This window comes from Oryctolagus cuniculus, chromosome 5 (genome assembly GCF_051225735.1).
Source record: "Oryctolagus cuniculus isolate XC-2025 breed Fujian yellow rabbit chromosome 5, ASM5122573v1, whole genome shotgun sequence".
In the NCBI taxonomy this organism is placed as follows: domain Eukaryota; kingdom Metazoa; phylum Chordata; class Mammalia; order Lagomorpha; family Leporidae; genus Oryctolagus; species Oryctolagus cuniculus.
In genome coordinates, this window is record NC_142871.1 from 24,818,819 (window position 1) to 24,845,281 (window position 26,463).

The 26,463-nt window shown below is 41.9% G+C and overlaps 1 protein-coding gene across 8 annotated transcripts in view; it reads right to left on the reverse strand.

Annotated features, from left to right (window-relative positions):
* The window catches only part of PHACTR2 (phosphatase and actin regulator 2), a 324,330-nt gene that overhangs the window by 219,886 nt on the left and 77,981 nt on the right, over window positions 1-26,463 (reverse strand). The window contains exon 1 of one of the 8 annotated variants that reach the window (XM_051854254.3): window positions 10,737-10,892. The exons of 6 other annotated variants lie outside the window; for them this stretch is intronic. In XM_051854254.3, coding sequence (XP_051710214.1) covers window positions 10,737-10,749 — 13 coding nt within the window. In that variant the 5' untranslated portion in view covers window positions 10,750-10,892. Of the gene's footprint in view, window positions 1-10,736; window positions 10,893-26,463 lie in introns of those variants that run through there. One more of the 8 variants, XM_070073471.2, reaches the window with a different exon arrangement.

Below are 26,463 nucleotides of genomic sequence, written 5' to 3' on the forward strand. Positions count from 1 at the left end.
TTTACTTTGTTAAATATGTCATTGGTAAAAGATTTATAAAAATAGAATTCTGAAATTTACTTTTCATAATTTATTTGAAACGTTGCTTGGATAAATAAAATCTGCACATTATTCTTCTAACCTTATTGCTGTAATTGAATTCTACTCCTTCATAAAGCAGGTTAAAGTCGTTCCTTACTTCATCAGGTGGTGAGGCTGATGAACAATGAAATACTCCTCAGGCTAGTTACAAGGAAGAAGACAAATCTTGAAAACACATGATACAGATATTTAATTTCTAAATAATCAATATTGATATGCATGAAAGTGAATAGTTTGCTAATTATCAAAAATGGTATCCTATATAAGGAAACAAGAAGTTGAGAAGAATTTGATAGAGGAACCAAAAAGTGAAAATAAAAATGAAGAAATTTTAACAGTGATTCTCAAATTTCTGTTAACTACCTTGTAAACAAGTATCTCTTGGAGAACCTGTGAATATAACAGAAACTTGTTAATATAATTAGGAAAAATGGAGGCCAGTGTTGTGGTGCAATGGGTTAAACAACTGCTTACAGGACATATGACACCAGTTCAAGTCCCTGCTGCTCCACTTTCCATCCATATCTCTGCTCATGTGCCTGAGAAAGCAGCAGAACATGGTGGGAGTGTCTGGGCCCCTGCCAACAAATGTGGGAGACCCACACAGAGTTCCAGGCTTCTGCTTCAGCTTGGCCCAGCCCTAGCTGTTGTGACCATTTGGGGAGTGAACCAGTAGATGAAGACCTCTGTTACTCTGCCTTTCAAATAAATAAATAACTCTTTAAAATGAAATTAGGAAATACAGCACTCATTCTGTAGTCTGTCTTAGGAATTCAAACATTAGCAGTGACAAGAAATTATCTAATTTATGATCACGTTTCTCAAAATACTAAGAAACCCACGTAACAGTTATACTCAACAATTCCCCAAAATGCCTCAATATCAAATTCCTAAAATTCTGGATTATTGATTTCCCCTCTTTACCACCAAAATGCATTCTTTCTAGTTCTCCATGTCTTTTCCTATAGTTCTTTTTGACCAAAGCCATTTGACAAACATTCCTAGTTTATCTAATGAATATAGAAATATCAGAATTGACTTTGTCTTTGAAAAGATGAGTGATTGCTAAAAGAAAACACTCAGGACAGATTTTGATGATCTAAAAACAAAACCAAACACTTTTAGAAACAATGTCTCTGTCCTGCTTCTGCATACCTGTGAGCCAAGTCTGCCAATTTATTCTCAGAGGGCCAAGTCACTCTACTACTAGAGCAAAACCTAGCTAGAAAGGGCCATTGTTGTGGCATAGCAGTAGCAGCTGAAGCCACCACCTCAGATGTCCACATCCCATATGGGCACCAGCTCATGTCCTGGCTGCTCCACTTTCAATCTAGCTCTCTGCTAATGCTTCTGAGAAAGCAGCAGAGGACAGCCTAAGTGCTTGGGCCTCTGCATCTACATTAGAGAACAGGAAGAAGCTCCTGGTTCATGGCTTTGGTCTGGCCTGGTACTGACCATTATGGCCATTTATGGAGTGAGCCAGCTGATGGAAGACTGTTCTCTCTATAACTCTGACTTTCAAAATAAATAAATCTTTAAAAAAAAACTAGGAAGAAATCCCTGGAGTAAGGACAGTCTATTCAATAAATTGTGCTGGAAAAACTGGATTTCCACATGCAGAGGCATGAAGCAAGACCTCCACCTTTCACTTTACACAAAAATTCACTCAATATGGATTAAAGATCTAAATCTATGACCCGACACCATCAAATTAATAGAGAACATTGGAGAAACCCTGCAAGATATAGGCACAGGCAAAGACTTCTTGGAAAAGACCCCAGAAGCACAGGCAGTCAAAGCCAAAATTAACATTTGGGATTTCATCAAATTGAGAAGTTTCTGTACTACAAAAGAAACAGTCAGGAAAGTGAAGAGGCAACTGACAGAATGGGAAAAAATATTTGCAAACTATGCAACAGATAAAGGGTTCATAACCAGAATCTACAAAGAAATCAAGAAACTCCACAACATCAAAACAAACAACCCACTCAAGAGATGGGCCAAGGACCTCAGTAGACATTTTTCAAAAGAGGAAATCCAAATGGCCAACAGACACATGAAAAAATGTTCAAGATCACTAGCAATCAGAGAAATGCAAATCAAACCACAATGAGTTTTCACCTCACCCCAGTTAGAATGGCTCACATGCAGAAATCTACCAACAACAGATGCTGGCGAGGATGTGGGGAAAAAGGGACACTAACCCACTGTTGGTGGGAATGCAAACTGGTTAAGCCACTATGGAAGTCAGTCTGGAGATTCCTCAGAAACCTGAATATAACCCTACCATTCAACCCAGCCATCCCATTCCTTGGAAGTTACCCAAAGGAAATTAAATTGGCAAATAAAAGAGCTGTCTGCACCTTAATGTTTATTGCAGCTCAATTCACAATAGCTAAGACCTGGAACCAACCCAAATGCCCATCTACAGTAGACTGGATAAAGAAATGATGGGACATGTACTCTATGGAATACTATACAGCAGTAAAAAACAATGAAATCCGGTCATTTGCAACAAAATGGAGGAATCTGGAACACATCATGCTGAGTGAAATAAGGCAGTTCCAGAGGGACAAATATCGTATGTTCTCCCTGATCAGTGACAACTAACCAAGCACCAAAAAGGACACCTGTTGAAGTGAAATAGACACTATGAGAAACAGTGACTTGATCGGCCCTTGTCCTGAGTGTTGATGTACAATGTAATACTTTATTCCTTTTAGTATTTTTTTGTTCTACGTGATATTATTGGTTGAACTCTTTAATTAACACACATTTATTCTTAGGTGTTGAAATTTAACTGAAAAGTGATCCCTGTTAAATATAAGAGTGGGAATAAGAAAGGGAGGAGATGTACAATTTGGGACATGCTCAATCGGACTTGCCCCAAATGGTAGAGTTAGAAACGTGCCAGGGGATTCCAATTCACTCCCATCAAGGTGGCATGTACCAATGCCACCTCACTAGTCCAAGTGATCAGTTTCAGTTCACAGTTGATCATAATGATAGGTCAAAGGGATCACATAAACAAGACTAGTGTCTGCAAATACTAACTGATAGAATAAAAAACGGAGAGAATGATCCAACATGGGAAGCGGGATACTCAGCAGACTCATAGAATGGCAGATGTCCTAAACAGCACTCTGGCCTCAGAATCAGCCCTTAAGGCATTCGGATCTGGCTGAAGAGCCCATGAGAGTATTTTAGGCCTGGAAAGCCAAGACACTCTAGCAAAAACAAAAACAAAACAAAAAAAAAGAGGACCTAAATGAAAGATCTCTGTGAGTGAGATCCCAGAAGAAAGAATGGGGCCATCAAAGAAGGAGGTACCTTTCTCTGAAGGGAGGAGAGAACTTCCACTTTGACTATGGCCTTGTTGAAATAAGATTGAAGTTGGCGAACTCAAAAGATTTCCATAGCCTTGGCAACTCATGACTAGAGCCTAGGGAGATTACTGACACTATAAACAAGAGTGTCAATTTGTTAAGTCAACAACAGGAGTCACTGTGCACTTACTCCTCATGTAGGATCTCTGTCCTTAATGTGTTGTCCAATGTGAAGTAATGCTATAACTAGTACTCAAACAGTACTTTACACTCTGTGTTTCTGTGTGGGTGCAAACTGTTTAAATCTTAATATATACCAAACTTCTGTATATAAAGAGAATTGAAAATGAATCTTGATATGAATGGAATGGGAGAGGGAGCGGGAGTTGGGAGGGTTGCGGGTGGGAGGGAAGATATGGGGGGGGGGGGGAAGCCACTGTAATCCATAAGCTGTACTTTGGAAATTTATATTTGCTAAATAAAAGTTTAAAAAAAAAAAACCTAGGAAGAAATTTAGTGTTGCTTCTAGAGCAGTTTAATGTTTTAACATCAAAATACTTTCACTTTTGGCATTTCAGTTTTAGTGGACTGAGATTTCTATAATATTAGCATTTTGCAAGCACAAAGTCCAAAAGGCAGATTTATCACATTTTAATCTTCTGCACAGAAAAATATCTTTTACATGAGTCTCAGGTGCTCTAAAAATACTTATTTGATGAACGATGCAATGATAAAAGAGTACAATGGGCTTTATAACAAATTCAAAGGAAAATATTGCTATTGTTTGTTTAATAATTAATAAAAGTTCTAGGGGCCAGTGCTGTGGTACAGTTGATTAAGCTGTGGCAACCCACATCAGAAGGCATGCTTGAATCCTGGCTACTTAGCTTCTGATCCAGCTCCCTGCTAATGCAACTGGGAGACAACAGATAAAGGTGATAAAGGCCCAAGTGCTTAGAACCTATCACACATATGGGAGACAGAGATGGAATTCCAGGCTCCTGGCTTCTGCTTGGCCCAGCCCAAGCTGTTGCAGCCATTTGGGAAGTGAACCAGCAGTTGGGAGATTGCTTTTTTTTTTTTTTTTTTTTTTAAAAAAAGAGCCATTTGAAAGTCCTTTCTCCACACCAGCCTATCACGTTACTTCTGTCACTGTGCCTTTCAAATAAATTAATATTTTAAAATATAATAAAATAAAGTGTTTAATGATAAATATCAGGGCAAACATTTGATGCAGCAGTGAACATACCATTTGGGAAGCCCATATCCCATCTGGGAGTCCCTGAGTTTACCACCTGGCCCCACTCCTGACTCCAGATTCCTGCTAATACAGACCCTGGGGTTGTGATGGCTCAAGTACTTGGTTCCCTAACACCCACGTGGAAGACCCAGGTTGAGTTCCTGGCTCCCACCTTTGACCTGATCCAGTCCTCACTGTTGTGAGCATTTAGGGAGTGAACCACCAGTTTGGAGATGTCTAACAAATTAATTTTTAAAAATATTTACAATATAAAGAAATTTCCAAGAATTTTTTAAACTAAAAATAAAATCTGTGATAAAGTTTTTATTGTCTGTTAGAAGAGCAACCGGGTTCTAGTCCCGGTCGGGGCGCCGGATCCTGCCCCGGTTGACCCTCTTCCAGGCCAGCTCTCTGCTGTGGCCAGGGAGTGCAGTGGAGGATGGCCCAAGTGCTTGGGCCCTGCACCCCATGGGAGACCAGGAAAAGCACCTGGCTCCTGCCACTGGATCAGCGCGGTGCGCCGGCCGCAGCGTGCCGGCTGCCGCGGCCATTGGAGGGTGAACCAACGGCAAAAGGAAGACCTTTCTCTCTGTCTCTCTCTCTCACTGTCCACTCTGCCTGTCAAAAAAAAAAAAAAAAAAAAGAGTAAGCTATGTCACATTCCCTGTATCAAGGCTGATCATCCTTCAACCAAATAATACACACACAAGTACCCATATAAAGTATACAACTGCAAATGTATGTGCATGTATTATATATGTATGTGTATAGAACATATTTATCAGAAGTATCATGGTTCACAGAATTATACATAGTAATGTGATTATAGAATCATAGGTAATAAAACCAAGATATCCTGAAAATAGGGAATGAAAAGAAAAACATAAATTGAACCAAATGTAGTTCGCAAATATAGCCAAATGCTCTAGATGCTATCTTCTTTCAAAACAAGTTAATTCACATAGGAAGCCTGCTCCATCAGGTATTTTTCCTGAATTCACTGTCTAGCTGTTCAGGAACTTTGGGATGACAGTGTAGACTACTAAGCTAGATTGCCCTATTACAGTTTTTTTTTTTTTTTTTTTTTTTTTTTTTTTTTTTTTTTTTTTTGACAGGCAGAGCTAGAAAGAGAGAGAGACAGAGAGAAAGGTCTTCCTTCCTTTGGTTCTCCCCACAAATGGCTGCTATGGCCGGCGCGCTGCACCGATCCGCCGACCGGAAGCCAGGAGCCAGGTGCTCCCTTCTGGTCTCCCATGCGGGTGCAGGGCCCAAACTCTTGGGCCAACCTCCACTGCCTTCCCAGGCCACAGCAGAGAGCTGGCCTGGAAAAGGAGCAACCGGGACAGAACCGGCACCCCAACCGGGACTAGAACCCATAGTGCCGGCGCTGCAAGTGGAGGATTAGCCTAGTGAGCCGTGGCGCTGGCTCCTATTAAAGTTTTGAACTGGCTTGAAATGAAAAGTCTTCTCATGCATACTTTCTTATATAACAACCTGGCCTCTACCCAAATTATTTCAGTGCTTAGGGGTGTGTTTCTCTGAGCCTGGTCTTTCCCCACCTGTATAAAAAGATGAGCCATCTGAGCCTGGCCCTGTAGCTTAGAGGGTAAAGCCATTGCATGCAGTGCCGGCATCCCATGTGGGTGCCAGTTCGAATCCTTGCTGATCCACTTCCGATCCAGCTTCCTGCTATGGTCTGGGAAATCAGTAGAAGAGGCTCAAGTCACTGGGCCCCTGCACCCAGAAGAAGCTCCTGGCTCCTATCTTTGTATTGGCCTAACTCTGGCCATTGCAGCCATTTGGAGAGTGAACCAGAGGATGAAATACTTTTCTCTCTCTCTGCTTCTGCCTCTCTGTAACTCTGCCTTTCAAATAAATAAATACATTTATTAAAAAAAAAAAAAAAGAGTTGAGCCATCTGAAAGTCCTTTCTCTACACCAGTCTATCACATGTTGCCTTAGGCTGGGGGCAAGTGTTAGCTGTTGTTGGGTTTACTGGGCTTTGTTTACAAAGCAACAAGCCTGTGTAATCTCAAATCCATGGTTAGTAAGGGATTGTGGGTGGGGGTGAATGGGTGTGTATACATCTTTCAGTAAGTTAAGTCATCAGGACAGCATTTAATCCAGCAGTTAAGATGCCAGTTAGAATAGGTAGCTGGCTTTGATCTTTGACATAATCCCTGGGGAGTACATGTGATTGCTCAATTGGGCTCCTGGCACCCACATGGAAGACCCTGATTATATGCACAGCTCTTAGCTTCGGACCCAGCCCTATACCAGCCATTGCATGCATTTGAGGAATGAACTTGTGGATGGGAGCTCTGTCTATCCATCTCTAATAACTAAAGAAGGTCATTACTGAAGAGCTACAGTGGCTAGTGGACCAAAAATGGAATTCATTATCTTTCCCTCAAAACTCATTCTTTGTACCATAATGCAAGATTGCTATCTCAAACTAGAAGCTTCAAAGATCTGCTTTGGCTGATCCAGCTCTCCCTGCCTCCACATCCATTCATCAGGCTCCACAGATGTGTTTCTGGTGAGAGCTTCAACTCCATCCCCATGCACCACCCAATTATACTCATGGGACAGTCACCTGACTGGCTTGCTGACTCATGACTGCTTACTTTTGCACATTCTCACCTGCACCGCTTCCAGAGCTGACCCACCAGAGTATACACTTGTTTATGAAGCAACTTGCTTCGCCTTTCTGATGCTTCACTAAGCATGTGTTGATAATTATCATATGCCACCCGTTATACCAAAACCCTTACATGTCTTACCTTATCATCTATTCATAAGAATCTTATGACATAATTACTGTCACCACTTACATGAAAAAGTTAATGCACACAGAGTTGATATTACAGAGTTCATGGTCATTGGAATGGTAGGTTCATCTAACATAATCTGATGCGCTTCACAATCCCATTATAAACTTTTCCCCAATCTGTCTCCAAGTCACCCTCTAGTTGTTCTGCAGGAACTTCCCAAGCCCAGTGACTGTACATCCAGGGGAAAAAGCCTTTGAAGCACTGGGATAGAATGCAAAGTGCAGGCACTGGAGCTCTCAGCAGTTGTCACCTCCCCATACAAGTATGACCCACACACGGTAACTGAAACATCCTGGTCTCAAACAAGGAAAAATAAGCCCGATAAATTCTGCAGAACTATTTATAATACTCTGCCCCTGTAGAATATGGAGCTGCATTTCAAAACATTGGGTCTCAGATAATCATCACACAATAATAATCAGCTTTGCCTGAGCCATTCTTTCACAACTCATTCACAAGAACCACTTGGTGAAAGTTAGGTGCAGAAGTGGCAGAGAGGCATGAATGCACAGGCAGAATAACTTGGACTGTCATTGTAGCCACAGGTATGCAATTAAAAAAGATGATCTCTCTGCATGGTTATATAACTTCTAAGAAAAACAGCCATGGCCAGGGGAGGAGGGGCAGGAGGGAGAAGGAGAGGAGTTGATATTGCTAAAATTGCCCTGACATATTCCACATACACAATTTGATAAATATTTTATTGTTATTCCAGGAAAAGCTTTTAAAGGAATACATAAGCCAGCAATTATGGGGAAGGGATGTCTCCTTCTCTGATAAAGTAGGAATGTCAGCTCTTTGCTGCTACAGGGAGACTGGACAGATTCACAGAAGCACAATCTGGAAATGCATACCCACCCCCACACAGGGCAGAATCCCCAGTGGCTCCTCTTTCCTTATTTGTTAACAACAGAAACCACACACAAATATCTCTGATGCGGCGTTCTATGTGATTTGAATAAATTGGAAGCATTTGGCTTGTGTGTACCCATTGTGTGTTTCTGCCTAACAATGATCCAAGCCTACAGCAGAAAGGTTTGTTGGAAGTGGGCCTGCCTCCTCGGAACTGCTGATCTGATTATGAGGACTGGCCCTCAGATCTAACTACTAGGCTTTGATATCCACTGCCCAGACTCATTTCTATTAGAAAAATTTAGGCAAATATTCAACATCATTATCTTATTTAAATTAAATTGGACATAGCACAGTGCTCCAAGATAATTGGGTCTCGATATAATGTTGAAGATATATCAGATTTCTTTTTTGGCCACTTACCAGTATATCTTAAATACCTTTCTTATCATCAAGATACAACTTAGTGAAGAGTGTATGTGTGTGTGTTTATGTACATATGTGTGAGAGAGACATGGGTGCTTACATTTTCCTATTAAATAGGTTGCTTACATCATGGGGGAGAAACATGAAAAGTGATCATTCACAGCCAACAATAAGCCATTATAAGATGCTATTTCTGAAATACTCAAATAATACAATTTAAAAGCCTGTTTTTCTGTTCAAAGGCAAAAGTATACACATACACACACACACACACACACACAGCGCCTATAGCTGGGGTTATAACCTAAACTTTGAAACGATACAGAAATTGCTGCCAGTGTATAAATATGTGTCAGCTTGTCACAGAAGCAGAAGTATTCTGTTAATGGCATTTAACAACATAAAGCAACATAACCACAAATTGTGCCAACACTTATCCCCCACAGATAACAGTTAGCCAAGAAAGAAGTAATAGCCCCCAGCATTTTTTAAACCTCCAAAAAGGCTGTCACCACAGTTTCTCTCCTTTTCTTAAATGGCCTTTAAATAAATATGAGTCAGTCAAGAAAGGCACTTACTTGAATTAAAGTGATAATTCTGCCAGGACGTCCGTATAATTAATTGTGGGTGGCAGAAGTTTCAAATGAGGGTAAATCGGGATTCTGGTTTACTTCTCTATTTTTTACTCATTCTACTGCTGTAATTAGGAAAGCTTTCAGAAGAGGTTCAGATTGTGCCTTGTCATGGAATACCATCCCTGCATGCTTCCATGCTAAGCCCTGTAGCCTCTTTGTTTAATGACCCAAAGGGAACAAAATGCATCCACCTGAATGTAGCTCCTTCCTCCTCCTGCTACTACAGCACACACCCTCCCCCTACACCACCGTCCCATTTCTAGCCCTGAGATTATACTGCTCCACTTTGCTGCAATGCCTTCCATGTCTAAGACAAGATTATTTTAGACACAGTTTCATTCCTCGTAAGCTTGTCCTTGAAAAAAACTGAAAACATTCTGCCTTCAAAATCTCTGCTTGCCTATGCCACCTGCGCAGAGGACCGGAATAGCGAAATGTCATAAACAAGTATGTCTTAGCACCAATGGGTGGTCTTGTAGTGCAGAAGGTGATCTAAATGATGGATCTTCTCAGAAGAGCTGACGGTGTCTGAAGGTGCTAGAGGCCTCACTGCACAGCTGACACCAGCTGAGAAACTGTACTAATGAGTTTCGGGAGACAGCAAATTCAGAACACAGCTGGGGAAACTCTGCAGCGTGCTGATAACACCCAAATAGGGAGCAATTCCAATTACCCTTTAAAAGTTCAATATCGTAGAGGAGGAAGGAAAAAGTCTCATCTAAGAAGTGACTACACCAATCATTTAATTAATTCATTATGATATAACTAATCTACTTCTCTACCTGTCAGCAAAGATATGAAAAGCAAATACATTGTTCAAAGATATATGATTGACCACTAATGTCCACACTCAAACTGAAATATCTGAAACTGAAATATCATCAGGTATTGAAACATTTTCCATGCTGCACCCTATGAAAGCGTCAGACCAAAGGATTCTGATGCTAGGGCACTGTGCATATTGTAGTAGTTCAGTTCATTAACATTAACTCCATCTACCTCTTGCCATCCCACAGAAACAGTTTGTCTATTAACAAAATAATTTTCACCCTCTGTGCTGAGCACAAAAGGATCAAACACCACACTTCCTGCAGCCTAAATAAAACAGTGCAGCCTTCCAAAAGGTGAATTTGGCATGATAATCGGCACTCCCCGTTCCTAAACTTCCAAGCAGACACTAATTGCCTTGCAGACAATGCATGCAGAACACACTGCATGCGCCCCCAGCCTTGACCACTCAAGTGCAGGATGAGAGCAGCACACAGGCAAAGCTGCAGCAGCAACGGATGCACACTGCAAAGGGAGCCGGCAGCGATGAAGAATGCAGGCTTGTTCTACCTACCCGCGTGGTCCATGGCTCAGCAGTGGCGAGGCGAGTTGTGTATGTAGCCTGGCAGCCGGCAAGCCCTGGCTCTTCCGGCTAACGAAGCATCCTGCCCTTCTGCTGATTATCAGTGCTTGCTGGCACACAGAGCATACTTCATGCACTGTCTGCAGGAGACACCGCCAGGAAATTTATATCTCCAAGGATGACAAACAGCCATTAGCTCCATTACAGGCTGATTAAGAGAGACTGAGCCTATCAAGTGGGTACTTGAATCCCCTGGGGTTTCCACCTCTGTTCTAAGCAAAGGAGGAAAAAAAATGGGAAAGAAAATCACTGCAATGTTGAGTGCTGCACATTTCAGGAAAAACAGAAAAGTGCACAAGCTTTGCAAAACACAGTGCCTTCCAAAAGATGCCAGAGCAAACAGGAGCAGGAAGAGGCACAGATAATAAAAAGGTAAAAAGGAATCTTTCAAAATACAATAAATTATCCTTTCTTTGGGGTCAGTCTAAAAATGGTTCAGCCTTTATCATCCACATCACTGAATGACTGGGCAACTTTTCAAATTAAAATTTTAAAGTCTTTTGATTGTTAGTGGTGGGGAGGGCAGGAGGTAGCAGATAAAACATTTTAAAATAAAAGACTATTAACATCTCTGCTCCAAACAAATAAAAGCTCAGAAGCTGAGTATTGCCACTTTATTTTGGTTATGTTTTCATCATGACCAATTTTCCCATTTCTGGTCAGAATTTCTGCCCACCAATCCCAACAGAGAAATACAAAGAAATTGCACTAAATGTGACTGTAATACAAGAAATAATTGTCAAAAGGGGTCAGGGAGAGCTACAGTAGGTTACAAACGGCAGTTTTGTAAGTCACATAGATCTGAGGATGAAAAAAACATGCATCAACCAACCCAGAAAAATCTATTTCATGTCTTTTTATGAATTTGGCCACGTAAAAGATGACCCCCAAAGACACCAAAATTTCCTGATGGTATCAGAGCCCAGGGATGAGTAAGAAGTACGTGCCGGGCCTTATGGCTGTGATGGCTTAAAATCTGGAGCCAGCCTAACCCTGTTTCCTGCATGTCCCCAGATAAGGTTAAAAAAAAAATCCTATAGGCTTACTTGAACTTCAGTACAATGACTTCACAGTACAAGAAGGCTCTACAGGTTTTTAATTTTGACAAGTTAAAAAAAATAATTCAAAGTGTTATCACAAAAGCAACTCATTAAGCACTTCTGTAAGCACTGGAATTCCTAGTAACAAACCATTTCCAAATTATTTATAATCTAGTCTCCCATTGCAGCAACTTCCTAAGTCTTTCTGTTTTAATGTTACTTCAGGTTTTCCTATAGATTTGAGGTTCTTTTATAGTTTAAGCAAAATTCTTCATTTATGGTATCAGTGTTAGTTCAGAAATATTTTAGTCAAAGAAGAGCTGAGTTTTCTCAGGGATCTTGCCCTGTTATTTTTAAGTCTGCCACACAATTAAAGAAATACCATTCATGGATTTTTAAAAAAATTCTTCATATTAAAAAAAAAAACCTATTGGATCCTGTGGGACTGAAATCATTGTGGCTTCTACAGTGCAACTACTTGTCCTGATTAAGACCTGCCAACTACCCAGAGTGAGTGTCATCAGCATGAAATCTAGGGCAAACTAACTATTTTTGAGGAAAAAAAAAAAAAAGAAGAGTTGTCAGGGAAATAAGAAAGGGAAAACAGAGAGAGGATGCATCATCAGATCTGAGGGTTTTGCTTAGGAACAATAAGGTATCATCTCTTGGAAGTAAAACTGTCTAATAGGAACATATTTATATTAGTTCTGCCACAGCTCAAAATGTAACTTTCAGTTATTTTTATTAATACAGTTAGTCTCTGATTATGCTTCAAAAGTCTGTTTTGTTGATGATTTGTAACATTTTCCTCATAAATACTGATTGGGTTCCAGGATAGCCCGTTATACACTCCTTAGCCTAGGATGTGATTTATGTAAGATCCACCATCCTTTAGAGAGAGTGTTCTAAAATCCAGAAAGCTCTGAAAGTCATTTTCACATAAAAGGTTATAAAAATCTGCCTGGATCCTGCTAGGGATAGTACATAACGTAGTAATATATGCATATTACTTTTCTAAAACACAAAAGAAATTCTGCAACACAAGTGACACCAAGAGTTTCACATTAGAGATTATAGTCCTTCCACTTTGTTTTGTTTTTTTCCAATTTGAAAATGGTAAATGGAGGGTGTGCACTTGGTGCAGTGGTTAAGATACTGCTTAGGAATGCTGCAGATCAGAGTGCCAGGGTTCAAGTCCCGGCTCTGCTCCCAGTTCCAGCTTCCTCTAATGGATATCATGGGAGGAAATAAGTGATGATTCAAGTAATTGGGTCCCTACTACCCACATGGGAGACCCATACTGAGTTCCCGATTCCTGGTTTCACCCTAGTCTAGCTTCACCATTGTGGGTATTTAGGGGGTGAAACAGTAGATGGAAGTGCTCTCTTTCTCTGCCTTTCAGATAAATAAAATAATTTTTTAAATAGCAAATGATAAGAACTTTCAGCAATATATGTTAATTAGCTTGATTTGTTGGTGACATACTTCCTGTGTGTTATTATATCACATTGTAAACCATAAATACATACTTGGCCTTATTAACATGTTCTACATCCATGGATAAATGGAAAATATTTTAAAATTTCAGCATAGTGAACATGTTTATACAGATTTTTCTTGTCATTTTTCCTTAAATGATGGAGAATAACAATTTTTTATACATTTCACATTGGATTAAGTATTATAAGTAATCCAGAGCAGATTTAACATATGCAGGAGGATGTGTGTAGGTTCTATGTAAAATCTGTGCCATTTTATATATGAATCTTGAGCATCCATTGATTTTGATATCCAAGGGGGTCCTGGAACCAATCCCCTAAGGATACTGAGAAGAAAATTAAAGATGAAAATAAAGTAAAATGGCAGAAATTAAATAATTAACCTAGTTAGGAACTCACTATCTCACCTACTAAGTATTCAATCCTGTCTTCTGGTGACGTGAGACATAAATGAGGAGTGGATTTCACAGGAGGACATCTAGAAACGATGAAGCTATCAATGAAAGATGTCTAGGCCCCACTTACAAACTGGCCAAGAACACATGGCTCCCCACCTCCCATACTAACCACTGGCTCCCCCATGGCACCCCCTTTGTCCCAGGCTGCATCAGAGGAAGGGGCCATAACAGCATCACCAGCACAATCCACACACCATTTCCTCATGCCCCCGCCCATTTCATTCAGACCCACAGTCAATAGGCGCCACCTATTGAGTGCAGTAATATAATATTCACCCTTGCAGAACACTCACTACATTGCCCTTCCCCCATGATAGAACATTCTATGTCCTCCCCTCAGGGTAAATATTTTAAGTAGAATCCATGGGCAGGCTGATGTAAGCCCAATACAGCTGCAGCTCATAGAACACTGGAAACATGCCCTGATGTTTGACCATGAATCAACTTACTGTCTGCTGTGCACGCTGGCCAGGTATTGTGGATTACTATGAAGCCACTGGCTGCTATCAGTCACTTCCATGAGTAAAGTGAATCTCTCTCAACCAACTTCTGGGTGGTTTTCTTTGGAATTAATGAGAGTTATATGTGAGCCCTCTTGGACTGGGGACTCCCATAGCAAGACAGCTTCTAACTGTCTCAGAGATGCTGTGTGGCACAGGAGCAGTTCTGACACTCCTCATGCTTCCTGTCAAGTTTCTGAATACGGGTTTAGTTCCACTTTTATTAACCTTCCAGGAATACAAGGGTACTCAAAAAATCTCATGGAAAATGGAATTATAAGATAAGTTTGAGGCAGGCATTTACTGTGGCAATACACACAGTGTTGGGGATGCCTGCATTCCATATCACAGTGCGGAGTCCCAGCTATGCTCTTGATTCCAGCTTTTTGCTAATGTGCACCAGGGATGGCAACAGGTGATAGCTTTATTAGTTGGATCTCTACCACTCATGCAGGAGTCCTCAATTGAATTCCACCTCCCAGCTTTGGCCTGGCATTTGGGGAGTGAACAAGTGGATGTTAGATTGATCTCTCTCTTTAACCCCTGCCTTTCAAATTTCAAAAAACGCTCATTTTAATGAAAAAAAAAAAAAACCTGAAATCCACGCATAGTTTTTCTTTTTTTTAAGATTTTTATTTTATTTTTATTTGACAGGTAGAGTTAGAGACAGTGAGAGACAGACACAGAGAGAAAGGTCTTTAATCTGCTGGTTCACTCCCCAGATGGCTGCAACAGCCGGAGCTGCGCTGATCTGAAGCCAGGAGCCAGGTGTTTTTTCCTGGTCTCCCATGGGGTGCAGGGCCCAAGCACTTGGGCCATCCTCCACTGCCTTCCCAAGCCACAGCAGAGAGCTGGACTGGAAGAGGGGCAACTAGGACTATAACCAGCGCCCATATGGGATGTCAGCACCGCAGGCGGAGGATTAATCTAGTGTGCCATGGCGCCGGCCCCCCATGCATAGTTTTTCATAAGACTCATAGTCCATGAAATTTTTGAAGACCTGCATACTCCTCAGCTGGCTAGGAGTCAGGCTAACTTGTTTGAGGCCAGTATGTTTTGAAGCACCGCATGCCAAGTACTTCCACTACTCCTCCCTCTTCAGACAGAAGGTGAGGACCCTCACCCTCTGAGTGTGTTAAGAGATTGTTTGCTGGGGACTTTGCTGTGGTGCAGCTGGTTAAAGCCCCAGCATGCAGCATCAGCATCCTATATGGGCACCAATTCGAGCCTGCTCCACTTTTGATCCATCTCCCTGCTAATGTGCCTGGGAAAGCAGAGGAAGATGGCCTAAGTCTTTGGGCCCTGCACCCATGTGGAAGGCCTGGAATAAACTCCTGGCTCCTGGTTTCGGCGTGGTCCAGCCCCTGTCATTGGGGCCATCTGGGGAGTGAACCAGTGGATGGAAGATCTCTTCATATCTACCTCTTTCTGTAACTCTGTCTCTCAAATAAATAAATAAATCTTAAAAAAAAAAAAAGAGAGAGAGATTGTTTGCCCAAGTCTGGTTGTAAGACATTGGTGACTCCAGGCCAGTCTGCCTGAGGCAGCAACAGCAAGATTGCCTGTAGTATCCCACATCTTCAAATGTATCATCAATCCTATCTTTACCACATCTTTCTCCAAAATCTCTCCTACAAACTCTCTCAATTTCAAAGAAGAGAATATCTAGGCTTCCTAGGACAATACTGATCATTTCACTTTCCTTTTTAAGACTGATTTGAAAAGCAGGCTGACAGAGGTGGGGGAGGAGAGGAAGAAAAGGAGAGTGGGAGGGGGAGGGGGAGAGACAGGGGGAGGGAGTAGGAGGGGATATAGAGGGAGAGGGAGGGGAAGGAGAGGGGAGGGAGGAGGAAGAAGGGAGGGAGATGGGGTAGGGGAAAGGGAGGGAGAGGAAAGGAGAAGGGAAAGGGAGGGGGAGGGAGGGGGAGGAAAATGAGGAAGAGGGGAAAGGGAGATGGATCTTCCATCTGCAAGTACACTCCCCAAATGGTTGCAATAGCTGGGGCTGGGCCAGGCCAAAGCTGGGATCCTGGAACTCCATCTGGGTCTCCTACGTGGGTGGCAGGGGCTCAAGCAGTTGGACCACCATCTGCTGCTTTCCCAAGGGCATTAGCACCGAGCTGAATGGGAAGTGGAGCAGCCAGGACTTGAACCAGTACTATGTGGGATGCCAGCGTTGCCAGGCAGCAGCTTAACCCACTGCACTACATCACGCCCTCATTTTCCTTCTCAACTTCCTTATGAGGCATCGTCACTTGTTGGGGGACTCAGGGAGGAGCTAGTGATGACGACACTTTGCTTTTTCTCACTGGACTCTAAGCCCAGGTGAATAAAGCACAGTGCAAAGGGGTGCGATGGGCAGTGAGAGCCAGAAACCCCTTCCAAAGGCAGAGCAACTCCAGAGTCACAGACTAAAAATAACATGCTTTGGCGTTCGGAGGATGGATTGGGATCCTTTTCTACCAAGTCAGATTTGTTCCTCAGAACAAACTTGGAGCATGAATTACCCAAGTAATTCTACTGTGTGGCCCAGTAGACCCCTTGGACACCCAGATCAGCCTATCTGACCTTTCACTTTCTGATTCAATCTAAGAAATAGAGATGTGCAAGAATATTGGCCAGTCATGAGAAAGCTTACTCCCAGTTCCTTTGGAACGGACTATACTGGAAATTTGTTCTGAAAACATTCAGCCACTGCTTTTTATAAAAACGGCTACTGGATGCAGATACTCTGATGAGCAAAGTACTTGGATTTGTAATTCTCTTAAATGACTCAAAATCCCTGAACTATTAACAACAAAAAATGTTTTGCAACAGATAGTCTTTCCAGGAAGATCTGGGCAAAGAACCATTGGCCATTATTCTAGTGTTCTACTATGTGGATTGTAGGACAACGCTTACTTGTAATGCCTTGTTTTCCAATATTTCTAACCATTCTTCTTTTGAGAGTTCTCTTCCACTGTAACATATGGGGAGGGGTGTCCTGAATCACTTGCTAACATTTGTCTCTATTCCTTTACTCATAGTCCTTGGATTATGCCTTCTAGTCTCATTTAACACCTTATACAACATCTTCATACAGAGGCCACGAAACTCTTCAGTGTGCTCAAAGTGTCTGGCATCCCCAGACCTCAGTGAAGCACTGCCTATTGGACATAGTCTTCTGATGACCTTGAGCTTCTGGTCAAGATGGTTTGGTGAGCACATTCTTGAATGCCACCTGCTATTATTTGAGCAAGATTTGCCTCCTGAACTCATGCAGGTGCTTAAACTCTAACATCATAAGTTAATGGCACTAACAGGGTGGAAATTCAATCCAATTATGGTGTTTAGGAGATGGACCTGTGAGAGGTCTTTAGGTCATGAGGGGCAAGCCCTCAAGATATAGTTCTTACAAGAGGCTTAAATCCACAGGCCTGAATCAGGCACAATTTCTCTCACTCTCTTGCTCTGCCTCCTGGCTCCCTATGTGATCCTTCTGCAAATGCCAAACCAACAGGACCACCTGATCCTAGACTGGAACCTCCAAAACTGTGACCTAAATAAGCCTTTTCTCTTTGTATATCTATTTCGTTGTAATAAGGAAAAGTAGATGAATACAGCACTCCATTGCTTTAAATCCACAGCAGCAACAGAGAAAATGTTAAACAGCTATGTCACAGGAGGGCTCAAAAAACTCAGTACCCATTTCCATGAGTACAAAGGGGACAAAAACTCAAAGGGTGGAGTAAGCTGTCTGCTGGGCGTAGGTTACAAACATAGACACAGAAGCTGGAGGCCAAAGGCTCAGCTCTTGTGTAGTGATGGGTTTCGGAGAGCTCCACAGGAAAAAGGAGGGGCAAAGACAAGCTCTACTTGAACAGGGAACCCTGACTCAAATGAGGTTGAAAGGAAATCATTGTTCTTTATTTCCAGAAGCCATGGCTTTATAAAGCCCAGATGGGCAGGGAAAGGATAAATCATCACCAAGCTTTACTCTGGCTCCCTAAATACTGGATCAGCAAGATCCTCTCAAAATAGAACAAGAGCCCCCAAGTATCCTTAGAAAACCTAACTAGGGGGCAGCATTGCGACACAGTGAATTAAGTCATTGCTTGTGAGGCTAGCATCCTGTACCCGGATGCCTGTTGGAATCCCAGCTACTCCACTTCTTATCTAGCTCCCTGCTAAAGTGTCTGGGAAGATAGCAGGTGATGGCCAAATGCTTGGGCCCCTGCTATCTAAGTGAGAGACCCAGATGGAGATCCTAGCTCCTGGTTTCAGTCTGGCTGTTGCAGTCATTTGGGGGAGTGCCCAAAAGATAGAAAATCCCAAACTCTCTCTCCCTCTCCTACACACACATACACACCCTCAAGCTGACATTCTTCCTTTCAAATAATACTAAAAACTAAGAAGCCTAACTAGACTGTATGATCAGGGAGACAAAGTGGGGGTGACTTCAAAACCATGAAACTATCAGAGGAGAAAGAGAATATAAATCGAAACTGGCCGGCGCCGCAGCTCAATAGACTAATTCTCTGCCTGCGGCGCCGGCACTCCGGGTTCTAGTCCCGGTTGGGGTGCCGGATTCTGTCCCGGTTGCCCCTCTTCCAGGCCAGCTCTCTGCTGAGGCCCGGGAGTGCAGTGGAAGATGGCCCAAGTGCTTGGGCCCTGCACCCCATGGGAGACCAGGAGAACCACCTGGCTCCTGGCTTCGGATCAGCGCGGTGCGCCGGCCACAGAGCACCGGCTGCGGCGGCCATTGGAGGGTGAACCAGCGGCAAAAGGAAGACCTTTCTCTCTGTCTCTCTCTCACTGTCCACTCTGCCTATCAAAAAAAAAAAAAAAAATCGAAACCAAAGAAGCAAACAAATGAATGCACCAGCTGAATCCTAAAATATGGTCAGACTGCTAATACTAAAAAAACAAGTAAATAAAATAACCAATAAAACAAGATTCCAACCTTGATGATATAATGTTATGGAAGAGTTTAGTAAAGGCTTTTTAAAAATACATATTTTTACCCAAGAGATAAGTGAAGGCATGACATTTATCAAAGACACATAATAAAAAAATAGGTGGATATGAGACGAGAAGAGATGGATATGGAAAATAACTGGCAGAAAAAATGGAAGTGAAAACGTGAGTCATGACATTGAGACCGACATAAACGTCTCAGGAGCAATTATACATGCCAGAGGACAAGGTGCTGAAAGAAAATAACTGTCAACTTTCAAATTTATATTCTGTTTTACTACCATTCACCAGCCAAACACGGACACTTTCATACCTTTAAATATAGAGACCAAAAATGACTAAAGCAGGCACTTTACTGTGATGAAAAGGAAACCCAGAGACAAGGTACAGGATGAAGAAAGAATGGTAGGAAGTTGATAAAATGAATTAGTACACATAAATAACTATTAATTGTGAAACGGTTTCAAAATTAGCAAAGCCAGTCACAAAGAAAGGGGAAAACTAGATAACCATAACAAAATGGGGTGAAGGAGTGCCAAGTCTCAACAGAGAATAGAAACACTGCATAACCTGAAACATGCTAAGAGCAGTTCTCATAGCATGAAGTGAACACAAACCAGGAAGCTGAATTCTTAATCTGACTTTAAAAACTCTGAAGTTGGGGTCAGCACTGTGTTGTAGCGGGTAAAGCCACCACCTGCAGTGCCGGCATCCCATACGGGTGCTGTTTGAGTCCCAGCTGCTCCACTTCTGATCCAGCTCTCTGCTATGGCCTGGGAAAGCAGTGGAAGATGGCCCAAGTCGTTAGGCTCCTGCACCCGCATGGGAGACCTGGAAGAAGCTTCTGGCTCCGGATTGGTGCAGCTCTGGCCATTGCAGCCAATAGGAGAGTGAACCAGCGGATGGAAGACCTCTCTCTTTCTCTGCCTCTCCTCCTCCGTGTAACTCTGCCTTTCAAATAAATAAATAAATCTTAAAAAAAAAAAAACTCTGAAGCAAAGAATTTCAGTGGATTTTCAACTAATTTGCTAAAATATAATGATGCAACCATACTGATTCATTTTTAAAAATGAGGTCAACATAGAGAAAACCACTTAATAGCAGAATTTCAACTAATTATACATGAAAAGTCAATGGGACTGATTTATGATTTAGCAAGCTCAAGCAATGAGGCATTTCTTCAAGGAGACATCTTTTTCAATTCTGATTGGCATTAAAAGCAAATGCCAACATAAATTCATTGAGAAACAAATCATGGACTTGCTATATCATGAATCATTAAAAAGTATGATATACATACTGTTATTATCCCCATTAAAAAATTCATCACTTTTGTCCCTAAGCATTTTATTAATATAATAAACTTCCATTATTTTTGAAATATTTATTTCATCTTGATCTTGGCTGTTAAAGTGTTTCATTTTTATGCTGTATAAATACACAGTATATTATATAGCAGTCAGTATATATAACTTCCAAATTAATAAATGTATATGTATTAAAAGAACTCGGGGATTTTTTTTTTTTGAAGAGTTACTGCAGTGCCCTGCTCGCCAGCCATGTAACACAGACTCCTTCCATCAAGGTTCTGTTTGTTTTTCTCCTGACTCCACTGTGTTACCTTCTGTTTTTCTCGGGGTCCACTGCTATTACCACAGATGAGTCTATAAATCCTTCTCTCCACTGGGCACTGAACTCTCAGGCACATTCACCTTCTGCTCAGTGCCCGGATCACTTTCCTCCCTTCAATGAAGAAATTACGTCATTCTCACCTTTCCTGCAAAAGCTGCCCTAACCGGAAGCACACAAAACTTCCATTACTCTACTTGTTACTCACCACCCCACAAAACAGAATTACTCCTCAGTTTGTTCATGCTAACATTGCATTTAACATCATAAAAAAAGTGTGAGTAAAGTTCTTCGGGTTTCCATTTTTTTTTCTGGATTATACAGAATGAACCAATAGATTATTATTCTACAGCAGGCAGACAAGGTGTCAGAGGAGCTAGGTTAGTGTCTTCATTTTACTTGTAGGCTGGATAACCTTGTGTAAGTTATTTATTTACTTGATAAGCAAAGAGACAAAAAGAGATAGATAAGCAAGGAGCTAGGTAGATACAGTTATTATCTGCTAGGGCTCACAATGGCTGGGCCAGGGCCAGGGCCAAATCAGCAGCCAGGAACTAAATCCAGGTCTCCCACTTCTGTGGCAGGAATCTAATCACTTGAGTCCACCTGCTGTCTCCCAAGGGCCCCATTAGCAGGAAACTGCATTGAGGAATTGAGACCAGGGATTGAACCCAGGAGCTCAATGTTGGACTTCAGTGTTTTAAGTGCAAGTCCAAATGCCACCCTCTTGTGCAAAGGTTTAATGCCAAAAGACATTTAGCATTGCAATAACTTTGTTAACCATTGTCAACTTTGCCTTTTAAGCACTTAAAAAAAAAGATTTTATTTATTTGAAAGAGTTAGAGAGAGAGGTAGAGATAGAAAGAGGTCTTCCATCCACTGGTTCACTCGCCAGATGGCCGCAATAGCCAGAGCTGTGCCGATCCCAAACCAGGAGCCAGAAGCTTCTTCTGGGTCTCCCATGTGGCTGCAGGGGTCCAAAGACTTGGGCCATCTTCTACTGCTTTCCCAGGCCACAGCAGAGAGCTGGATGGGAAGAGGAGCAGCCGGGACTAGAACCAGTACCCATATGGGATGCGGCGTTTCAGGCCAGGGTGTTAACCCGCTGCGCCACAGCGTCAGACCCTTAAGCACTTTTCAGTCCTCAACTTGTCCTTTCCCAGTCCCCTCTTGAATAGTGTCAACTGCTCTTCCATGTCTTCCTGTCACTCATTCTCTAATAACTTCCCATAACCTTCACAGATCCCATGCCCCTATGGGATACTAAATGAACCCCTTACTTCCTAATGTGACAAGGTTTTCCCACACCTATTTCACCTAACCTCCCTATCTACTCTTTGTGATATAACTCTTACCATCCCCATGGGACTACATATTTTCTTTTTGTCTTTAGTATTTGGGGCACTTTATATCTGTTGATGTTCTTGCTACTGTAATATGAAGAAGTTTCCAAGTGTGTGACTAGGAAGGTGATCCTAAACAGAGACATCCCTCTACAGCTTTAAATTGAAACCCCGGGGATAAATGTGGGTACTTCAAAAAGTTCATGGAAAATTGAATTAAAATAATGAAATTATTTTGGTGCAAAAAAAAATTTTTTTAAGATTTGTTTGAAAAGCAGCTTGACAGGGAGAGAGAGAGGGAGAAGAAGAGAGAGAGAGATATCTCCCATCCACTGGCTCATTCCCCAAATAGCTACAATAGCTGGTGCGGGCCAGTATGAAACCAGGAACCCAGAACTCCATCCAGATCACCCACATGGGTCACAGGGGCCCAACTACTTGGGCCATTGACCACTGCTTTCCCAGCTGCATTAGCAGGAACTGGATTGAAAGCATAGCACCTGGGGCCCAAATCAGTGTTTCAATGTGGAATGCCAGCATCACAGTCAGTGGCTTAACCCACTGCGCCACCACACCAACCCCTGGGGCAAAAGATTTTGAAAATCTATGCATAGATTTTTCATACCATGTGTTTTCTGGAAGTTTTTGAATACCCTTGTACTTGTTGGATACTAAGAGTGCAACAGAATGAAAGAGCGCAGCAGTAGCGTGGGATCCAGGAGTGCCCAAGGGTAGCAGTGCTCAGCAAGGAATCACCAAGTGAAGGCACTGGTGGCCAGAAAAGTTCAAAAATCACCAGCCTATCTCAATGAAACCCATAAAATGAAACATGACAGTCACAGACAGGTGGTTCCCAACATGTAAAGTGTCCTTACCTTTTCCAACACAACCAATAAATCTGGGAGGGGCTCCAAGAAGGAATTCTGACATCTGATTGGGAGTTCTTAGGTGTCTGTCTAGGGTGTCTCAGCCCCAGAATCATACTCCTGCACAGACCTGAAAGCATCTTTGTGAGAAGGAAGCTCAACCTTGGCCTGGCTCCACACAAACATGACAGGGGAAGCTGTAGCAGTCCCTGCACAGATCAATTCACCAAACACTTTGACTCACAAACTGCTTCAATCCAAGGTCCCAAGAAGGCTATTTCCAGAGGATTCTGACTCAGGAGAGAACCATTAATGGGCTTTGTTCTTTCTCTGTACCCCGGAGCTACCACCACCCGAGTGTCAGGCTAGAGGCCTGTGCAGCTCACACACTGGGTACTGTACCTAACTCCTCTCTGGGGCATGATCTGATTTTAGCCTAACAAGAAGGTTGAGTTTGGGATCATCACTATTCTGCATTTTATAGATGAAGAAACTAAGTCTTGGAGAGTTTAAGAAACTTGCCTCAAGATAGTCAAATGTGGATCTGGATTCAAACCCAGATTTTTTTTCCCATCACAGCATATTCATTTGTCATCTCTATAGTACTTATCAGGTAAGGCAAGGTTCAAATACAGGCCCACTTCCTCTTTATAAAATATGATCTTGTTGTAGAATAAGTTCTTTTAAAGCTGAAAGTTTCTGTCTCGATTTGACAACATATTAAAAGCTACTGCTTTGTGCCTTTGCAAAAAAAGGAATCTCTTCATCTTCCACAGCACTCAGTGGTCTTAGTATGCAAATAAACATGGAAGAATTTTTTTTTGCCAGCAATGAGCATTGAGATGCAAGCCTCTTTCCAAATTCCAGGAGACAGCTGCTTTCAAAAATTATTTCTGAAGGAACACTAAATTATAAATCTATAAGTCAAAATAGAATGATTGATACTTATCACTACCCATATCAATATATTTATCATGTCAAGGATCTTTAAAAATAGTTTTCAGAAGCTCTGCATATATTTTATTATGGCCAATGCTCAAAAAAATTATTGAATAGGCAGAAGTATAATCAGGCCACTGGAATGCAGAGGAAACATCTGTCTGATTTGGTGCTTAGTAATTGGGGGAAATAAAAAAAGAGGGTCTGATCTATTGATCGGGCAAAAGGCCGGCCTGTTGCTTCAGGGGTAGTTACCATGGCTTGTGGATGAACCTAGTGCTGTAAAAACCATCAGACAATGAAAAAACAATTGCTCTGAGAATTCACTCCAGGAATATTCAGCCTGAACAAATTCTCTGCACAAACACCAGTTAGATGAACATGTAATAGATACCCATCCAACCTAGACAGCAATGACAGCTGGCAGGCTCCTGGTGGCCTAACGGGACAGCACGCCATCCATATTCACAAAGAAGATTCCATCTATCCATTGGGCTTTCATGAAGAGCCAGACTACTCTCTTCTTAGATGAACAATCTAGGACTGGCAACTTGCAGTTGAATCAAATTTGGCCATGTCCGATCTTGGAAGTGTTATGTATGGCACATGTACTGGGTTTGCCAAAGTCCCCACCACTCCCCATTGTATTACACTGATCTGCACACACAGTTGCACGGCTACCTAGCTTCTGAAGGCATCTGCACATAAATCAGCACAATGGACTGATGTTCTTTCAAATCCCTTCCAGACTCAGGATTCTATGAACAAACAGTGGTAGAACAATTCTCTGTACAGTATGGAAAGGAGGGAAGATGTTGGCTAGATTTTAAGGTGCCACTCTATTGCCTGGCAATGGACATACCATTTTTTTTTAATCAAAACAAGTTTTTAATACGGGCCACCTCTCTGGGATTCATCAAACTATACATTGTAGGCTCTGGAAGGCTTAAACTTACATTGATAACTAGGGTGACTTGTATCAAACAGGTGTTGATTGCCTTTGCTACAATATATGGTGCCTGAATGTATGAAACTTGTCAGTCTTCAACTCCTATAACACTATTAAGTGCTGAACAACTATTTTTATCCTTGATAAATGACAGATGAATTAACAAAGACTGTGGTTCAGATGAAGCCCATTCATACTTTTGGCCATTTCACCAACCTTTAAAATGCCTTGAAAAGCATTTGTCATCTCTTTTTCCCTCCACTTATTCATCAATTGCTGTTTGAATTCCTTGAATAGTTTCACAAAAGCTTAGTTTTTCCTACAAAAGTATACTTGCTATGTATTAGCAAAAAAGGAATGAGTATTAATACTTAGTTTTCAGATTAATTGGGAGAATGATTCATTTTCACCATTCAGCCTTTATCTCCTTATTCAGACATTCATTGATGAAAGAAGTGGAGGTGACCTGGATCTTTCCTGTCAGCTCAACACAGCTAGAGCAAAGTGCTGAGTACACAGAGAGCAATCAATCAATGTCTAGTTGACTTCATGGGGGCCTAAGGTCTCAGACTTCCCCCATCACTACCACCATTGTTCTAAAGGAGGCAGGGGGTAAGATACTATCTAAGTTCAATTACAAAGGGCTAATCTACTATGCTTCCTACACACACCACTGGATTTGACACAGATAATAGTGAAGATCAACACCAACCATCCAAATGATTCTTGAAAGACTCGTTAGGACCATAGCAAACATGTAACTAACTGCTATGAGGAATGTAAGACCTAGTGAGTCTTCCAAGGTTATAGGAAAGTTCTTGGTAGCCATAGAAAAAGGGGACTCAACATTTGAATCTGATAGGAAGGGCAAAACCAGGAGTGGCACTGGATGACAACAAAGTTTTGGTCACATCCTGACATAGTAGCAGGGAAGTGGCCCAACACAGGGAACCCGTTTGGTTGTTCTGAGAGAAGTGATGTTAGGGCTGCTCTCTCTACCAGTTTGCTATTCCAGGTACAGTTTCCTTTTCTGTTATCGTTTTATTGGTATTCACTTCCAGTAGCAATGATCACAAATTTAGCGGCAAACAACCCAAGTTCATTCTTACAAGTCTGGGTCAGAAATACGAAATAAGCCTTACAGGGCTAAAATCAAGGTGTTGAAGAGTTGTGTTCTTTCTAGTGGCACTGCTGAGGTCTCTTAGAGTTTCTAGGTTCTGTTGCACTCTTTAGCTTACAGCCTTCTCACTTGAAAAAATGCCTCTGTCTTCACATTACCTGCCCTATTGACATTCTTGTCTACTTTTTATAAAGACTCTTGTGATTACATTGAGCTCAGCTGAATAATTCATGATCATCTCCCCAAACTCCTTTTTGCCATGTAAAGTAACATATTTACAGGTTCTGAGGAGTAGGATGTGAACCTCTTTGAGGGGCCATTCTTCATCCTCATCAGTCTTGACAAATCACAGGTCATCA